Source organism: Copadichromis virginalis, linkage group LG3 (assembly GCF_057382275.1).
Source record: "Copadichromis virginalis isolate Kocher_CV1m ecotype Utaka linkage group LG3, C_Virginalis_male_GT1.1, whole genome shotgun sequence".
In the NCBI taxonomy this organism is placed as follows: domain Eukaryota; kingdom Metazoa; phylum Chordata; class Actinopteri; order Cichliformes; family Cichlidae; genus Copadichromis; species Copadichromis virginalis.
In genome coordinates, this window is record NC_140620.1 from 3,054,510 (window position 1) to 3,061,711 (window position 7,202).

At 46.7% G+C, this 7,202-nt stretch overlaps 1 protein-coding gene and 1 pseudogene across 1 annotated transcript; both read right to left on the minus strand.

The window, feature by feature from the left end:
• Positions 1-803: 803 nt before the first annotated feature.
• LOC146712316 (uncharacterized) lies at positions 804-2,267 on the minus strand (annotated as a pseudogene).
• Positions 2,268-3,202: 935 nt separating this feature from the next.
• LOC146712317 (chymotrypsin-like protease CTRL-1) lies at positions 3,203-6,643 on the minus strand. The gene is made up of 6 exons (XM_085452060.1): positions 6,563-6,643; positions 6,002-6,022; positions 5,546-5,753; positions 4,630-4,879; positions 4,433-4,558; positions 3,203-3,972 (listed from the first exon to the last, which is right to left on the minus strand). Exons 1-6 carry the CDS (start codon positions 6,618-6,620, stop codon positions 3,496-3,498), a joined length of 1,140 nt encoding a protein of 379 aa, XP_085308186.1. The 5' UTR covers positions 6,621-6,643; the 3' UTR covers positions 3,203-3,495.
• Between the last annotated feature and the right edge of the window lie 559 nt (positions 6,644-7,202).

Sequence of the window (7,202 nt, forward strand, 5' to 3'; positions counted from 1 at the left end):
CGCTGACGTTGTTGAAGTCCTGCACTTTTTCCACATTATTTCGGTGACTTTAACGAGGCCGTGTTTTATGAGGTCTCCATCTGAGAAAGGCTCGCCATGTCTTGTGATGAGTTGGGCGACCTCATAGCGGCTATCGGAGCCTTTTCCTGGACCTTTTGAGCACCAAATAAATACTGTTGCTGACCCTGCAGGAGAGCTACCCTTTGCTTTCTGCTCTGGCTCAGCACCAGTGTCGGATGCACAGGCCTGATGTTTGGTTTCATAATGACGTCGTACATTATCCTCTTTCATAACTGCCACAGTCTCAGTGCAGATCAAACAGACACACTTGAATTCTTTGAAGAAATATTCACTCTCCCACCGTGTCTGAAATTTTCTGCACTCACCATCAACCTGTCGCTTCTTTGGTTCTGCCATGTTTAGTAACTTGGGGTACATTTCTTCTGTGATTGTCCTTTTTGGTGGAGCAACTGCCTTGATCACCAGTAGCTCCTCCTGGTGTTAAAACTAAGAAGTGCAACACACGCCAGCAAAAGTTGAAGTGTGGGCCATATTCTGTTCTGTTTATAAAATTACTTGCGGGCCAATTAAAAAAGGACCGCGGGCCGCAGTTGGCCCACGGGCCAGAGTTTGGACCCCCCTGGTTTAAAGGATTAAATTCAGCGTCTCTGCCGTTCTCTTTACCACTACACTCTCTGTCTCGCCAGTGTCTTATTCTAAGTGGGCGAGGAACGAGACATGTTCACTTACCTGTGTGTGAGAGAACTCCCCCAGTGTCCGTGTAGCACAAGTAGTGGCCTTGTTAGACCTGCTAGTGCTACTTCGTGCCTTCTTTGCATGTGGTACAGGCAGTGTAGTTACCTTTAACCACAGTCTGAGGACAGATGGGAAATATACAAAAAATTCCACCACAAAAGAAGATTTCAAAGGTTTTTCAAAGGAAACATTTATTTGTACAAAAGTATCACTTAAGAACACAACTGCATGCCTCTGTTTAGTTTGGATTTCATGGTTTAAACATATAAGGAAGTAATAGTAACACAAGTCTGAGTTCACTGTCTGTTTTCAAATGCATTTCAGAAGCAGGAAAAGTCCTTATGTCTCCCTCCTGTCCCGCATCCTCAGGCCGCTCACCCCGACTTCCTTGGGTGTGTCTGCAGAGATTCGACCCTCCCCCTCCACGTTTGCTGACATTAAAATATTGCCTTCTATATCCTCCTCTGCTTCCTCCTCTGGATTTGAACTGCCATCACAGCTGAACTGCAGGCTCTCTGCCTCCATCACTGGGTCATCTTCATCAGCTTCCTCCTCTTCTTCCACTTCTGTGTCCTCGTCCTCCTCCTCCATCTGATCTTCCTTGTCCTCTTGCCCATCCTCGTAAGTGTCCTCTTTAGGGTAGTGGAAGACATCCTTGTGCTCGCTGAAGCTGATTTGCTTCTTCCTGCTATTGTTACACTGCAGCTCTTTCTTCACCTCCAAACCAACTCTTGTTGTCGTTCTTTCAGGACCTGGCTGGGATGATGGAGGACGGAGCAAGTGCCTTTTCTCTGCCTCCTCCTCACCATCCTCTTCCTCATCTATGTCTTCCTCTACTGCCATAGCTTCTTCTATTCCCTCCTCTTCTTCCTCTTCATCCTCATCATCTTGTGCTTCTGTGTCCTCCTCATCTTCTTCCTCTTCCTCTCGCACTATGGAAAGTTTCCTTGCCATGACCTCTTCCTCCTCTTGCTCCATCCTCTCTGCTAGGGCCTCAGCGGTGGGCTGTGTGGGGGGTTCCTCTAGTTTAACCGTCTTAAACCCACGTCTGAGGCAGGGTTCATCATACTCTGGGTAGGTCTCCTCTGGGTAACCTTCCCAGTCTGCACCGTATGGGACCTCCTCAGCCTCCATCTCTGGGGAGGCTCCCTCCAATCTGCTCTCTTGAATAAGCTGTGTGATCTGTCTCAGCTGCCTGAGTAATTTCTCCTCCTTTTTTGACGTGGTGGTTTTACTCCTCCTTCGTCTACCACTCCCAGAACTATTGTTCCTCCTGGACACAATCCTCTCCATCATCTCTTCAGGTTGGAGAAGTCTCTCCTGCAGCCTGGCAAGCTCATTAGCAGTGATTGTGTTCTTCCTGGTTCCACGGTTACTGCAGAGTTCTTCCCTGGTTTATTAGCCTTCCCCCTACAGGTCAGCTTATGTATGATGTAAAGGATGTAAAGAAGGATCCCAAAGCCATATAAGGGTATCACTTGAGTCATCAGGTTGTACTTTTTGCCTCGTCTTGTTTTTTATTTTTTTAATCTTTTTATTTTCAGTTGTTACAGACGGGACAGACATGAGTGAGGGATAGGAAAGGGAGAGAGAGGAAGGAAAAGAACAACAGAAGGGGAGAGGGACAGTGAGTAAGGGGGAGAAAAAATCTCCTGGATCACCTGTTGAGAGAGAAAGAAGAGAAAACAAGCAAAAAACCAAAGCAACATACTAAACACAACACCATCGCATTAATCTAGCTAAGTGTAAACAGCAGTAAATACTAAAAATTCAATGTTGTTGTGCAGCACGCAGGACAGACAGCGCACAATGTGCTTTGAAGTAGCAGCCAAGAAAGGTGTAATTTAAGTCTACGAGCAGTGAACACCTGTGTGCACACCTGTGTGGATCAGCGCGCTTGTATTCAAATGGTTTCCACATGTAATGGTCTGCAAGAGGATGTAGAGAGCCATAGCCCCGCCCCCCAGGGCATGAAGCAGGCATGGAGGAGATCCAATCCCCAGACATCCAGAGGCCCCAGAGTGCGAGAGCCCACGGAGGACCACCGGAGGGGATCCCCAGACGAGGCGTCACCCAGTAGCCACCGAGCAGAAGCTAGAGGGGGCTGCACCGGCGTGCCCGCCTGCTCTGCCGGCAGCCAGCTGTGCCAGAGTGAACCGAGCCGCAGGCCCAGAGGCCGGAGGCCCGAGGGCCCCCCACACCCCGGAGGAGGCCTGACCGAGCAACAGGCGCCAGGCCCCGCCAGGTAGCCACCGGGAGTGAGCCGGTACATACCTGAGTGCCCAGCCCCGGACACCAAGAACCACCAATGCACCGACCCCTGAGGGCATCAGTCACCGGCAGGGAGTGTGGTGAGGGGAGATAGGCCTGGGAGTTCCCAGAGAGGTGGAGTCTAAGACCCGACCTGACATATACACACAGACAAACAGGCACACACAGACACAAAGGATTTCAAAAGATTTTAATAGATTAGTTTAAGAATTTGAGCAAACAACAGAAATAAGTGTGTGATAACAACATCTCACTCCTCAGAATTATGTAAGAAGGCTTCATTTCATAATGACAGTAAAGCAAATACAGACAGATGTGTAGAGAAAATAATCACATAAAAATAATAACTGTGCTAATAAGAAAACCCTCCTGATGTGCATAAATACGGTGAAATCAAAGGTTCCTAAAGTTATAAAGTAACATGTCAGGTAAAGTTCTTCATGTTTGTACTTGAGTAAATGTGTTGATCTAGTTTCCAACAGTTGCAGCAAACACATGGAGCAACACAACGAGAACACACAGTGATGTGAAGTGAGTGAAGTGGATCAGGTTTTCACCACTGCAAAACACAGCCACACATGTCGGGGAAGTGGGAGGAGTGGTGGGAGGAGCGGTGGGAGGAGCAGTGGGAGGAGTGGTGGGAGGAGTGGTGGGAGGAGCAGTGGGAGGAGCAGTGGGAGGGGAAGTGGGAGGAGCAGTGGGAGGAGTGGTGGGAGGAGCGGTGGGAGCAGCAGTGGGAGGAGCAGTGGTTTGTAATGAACTGTCTGGGGAGGGGAAGGTAACAAAGCCTGGTGGTGTCCCTGTAACTGTGTCGCTGATCCATTGCTGGTACTGGGACACAGGAGTGTAGGTTGTAGGACGTGCAGAGCATCCAACAAAAATGAAAACTCCACTCTGCAGCCAGACGGATCCACTCTGAGTCATCAGTGGCGCTCCAAGAGTATCCTGTGGAAAGACAGTGATGAAAGTTATCAGGACAGATGTGTAACTCTTAGAGGTCGACCTTTGTCACCCACTAAAGTTTGAACTTTGTTGGTAGTTTTGTTACAAACTGCTGAAATAAATTAAGTAATAAATAAATTGATCGTCCAAGTATAACACAGTCAGTAACACTTCATGGATATCAGTCTGTCCACTTAGGAAACATGAACCACTGTGAATCCACTTCAGCTGCTTTGGTGCAATGAAAGTGACGATTCCACAGACAGAAAGTTTCAGGCAGCTCGTTTAAAGGAATCAGTTTCATCAAATAAATTAGAGGCTTTAGAAAAAACAACCTTTGATAAACATGAATATTAATATTTATGGTCAATTACAGCAAAACAAGTAAACCAAAGTGTGACTAAAGGTGAGATTATCTCAGTGACTGTCAACAACAGATTATAAGAAATAAACTTGTGCTCACCAAACATGAACCTGTCTCTCCAGTACAGATGATGCTGTCTGGGACCCCTGGATTGCTGGCTTTGCACTCATTGTTTCCCACTATTGGTACGTTTGCCTCCTGCAGGTTATTGCTAGTTGTAGAGAATTTAAACATCAGGCTTTTCTAAAGACTCCAACACAATGCTGTAAAATACAATAAACATTTTATGATTTACCATCAAAGCCGATGGTCCAGCTGCTGGTCTCATTGTTGAAGGTGCTGTTTTGTGAGGCTAAGCAGATCGGCCGAATGTAGTCTGTGAAATTGACAGGAGCCGACAGCTTCAGAAGACAAATGTCGTTCTCACGAGTCGACGAGTTGAATCCAGGATGGCAGGTGATGTTTACCACTGTGCGACTCACTTCATTCGGGCTTGGACCTGAGTAGCTGTTGCGGCCCAGATAGACCACCCTGCTACTGAAATCCCGTCACACACAACAGATATTTTTATTGTGCCTCATGCTGATCATCAGCACAGGGCAAAGCAGTCGATGCCACGAGTTTCCTTTGTTGTGTGTGTGTTTCTGTGTGTGTGCGTGCACAGGTGGTTGAACCTGCTGGCTCGTTACATAAATAAGTAATTAACGCTGATGGTCAGATTATTCCACAGCACAGAGTGTGGTAACATCTGTTTACATGTTGTTGAACTGACTGTGACTGTGACGTGAGGTCAGCTGATCACAGCTGCACACAAACAAAACACATGACTGTGACTTTTCCTCACTTTGCTCTCCAGTCTCAGTTTCCCAGCATGTGTTCATTAACGAGCCTCACAGAGGTGTGTAGTTGTTTTTAATAGCAGCAGCTTTATGCTAAGCTAACCATCTTCTGTCATCAGTGGACAGAAAAATCAATGCTTCTCAAATACAAGGACATCTATGAAATGACTTTATAGTTTAGATTAAACTAATGTGGCGTCTGGTTTGATTGTTGTGCAGACAACTTTGCAGTTCAGCACTTTGGGCAGCAGCTGCTGTTTTTAAATGTTAGAAGAAGTGAGGAAATATTAAAAATATCTCTAGTGCACATGAATGCTACACTTCACCTTCATCATCATATTCAACAAAGTGTAAACTGGCAGCACTGACTCACAGTGACATGGTGGATGCAGCTGTCAGCACCCACTGGTCGTTGATCAGAGACCCTCCAAACCCAAAACTGGTAGGCAGAACTAGAAATCCAGCATTAATGAATGAAGGCCCTCCATCAACTCTTATATCAGCGAACCAGGGCCAACTTCCTGCTGCAGCGTCACCAACTCCTGTGATGCTGCTGCTGTTCACAGCCCTGCTGCCACATGCTGACAAAGCAGAGAGAGCACAGCTAAACATTAAAACCACTGAGAGAGAAAACACTGATCAACGCTCTGCTGGGAGATCCTGAGCTCTGACATTCATGTGGAAGTTACTCTAACATCAGACTGTGCTTTACATGTGATCCACAGACGTCCCTCCTCTGTGTCAGAACAAAAATCATTTCAGTTTTCTATGTGCTCATTGCTGTCCAGCTGACAGAAGGAAGACGGGTTAAATGTCTTTGGATGCTTACCGGGCTGCTGTGAGTCACAACCTGAAAATGAGAAAACACAGACAAACCTGTGAAAGTGAGCAGTGATGGTTTTCTTCAACTCGAAGAACCGATCACACTAAACACAACACTTTAAAGCTGACTGCAGTTACAACCTTGATGAAGGTCAGAGTCGCCTGTGTCGTTACTCTGGCATCAAAGCTCTGGCATCGGTGTTCCTCATCAAATACATGTTCTCAGTTTACTCAAACATCAGTAACTGTAATATAAAGTTACTCTCTGCTGAATATCATCAACTGTTAGAAATCCAACACAACAAAGTAAACTAACGAACGCAACAACACGTCTGTAAAAGAAGCTGCTGATATCAAATAAAGAGTGAAGACGTCCGGTGACTGTGACTTCATTACATTATCATATTAAATACGATGCTGAATGACATTAATGCTAAATGGACTCTTTCCTTGTATCCAGCAGCAACATTTCGTTTAGAAACATTCGTACCTGTAATTAATCTCGTTCTTCTTCCAGCCCTGATAAAACCTCAGCAATGAGAGGAAGGAAATTCAAACAGTTTCTCACCTTTGCAGAAGAAAATGATCAGCACAGTGACGCAGCACACAAACTGCTGCAGAGCCATGGTTAACTGCAGCTGTTTCAGCTCACCTTAGACTTTAAATATGTCAGATGTATGTTCAGCTGCACCTGTTTCCAGAAGTCATCAGGGCCCCACCAAAGAATCCGGTCAGACTCGTTGGTCTTTGTGCTGTTTGGACTGCAGCTCGAGGCACTGAAAGTTGGAGCAGGTTTTTCAATCACAGCAACAGTCAGCTGGTGCTGCTTTATGCTGTAAGGTAGACCCTGCAGTAGCAGGTAAAGTCTGCAGACTGCAATCAGCCCTGATCAGTTTGTTACTGCCGTCATGTTTTTGGGATTTGTTACGCACACTTTGGGGCAAACATGACACTTTGTAGGTTACAAATAATCCTGTTAAATTAACACCACAGGAGAGAGGGGGGGCAGTGTGTGTACATGGGTCTTTATGTCTTTGTGTGGGTCACTAGTGGGTGGGTGGATCAGGGGCTGGCTGGCCCTTGGCCCCAGTGAGACATGGTCACCTCTCCCCTCTGGACACTTCAGCCCCTCCCTGGGATGCGGGGGCTGGATTGTCCCCGGGGTCTCCCTCCATCTCCTGCTGGGTATCCGTCCCAGGTGTCGTATC

Coding starts and splice junctions, on each gene's coding strand:
- LOC146712317 (XM_085452060.1), bottom strand. CDS start 6,620: ATGGCTCTGCAGCAGTTTGTGTGCTGCGTCACTGTGCTGATCATTTTC. Junction 5,754..6,001: donor TTGTGACTCACAGCAGCCCG/GTAAGCATCCAA, acceptor CTGCTTTGTCAG/CATGTGGCAGCAGGGCTGTG. Junction 4,559..4,629: donor GCTGGACCATCGGCTTTGAT/GGTAAATCATAA, acceptor CTGATGTTTAAA/TTCTCTACAACTAGCAATAA.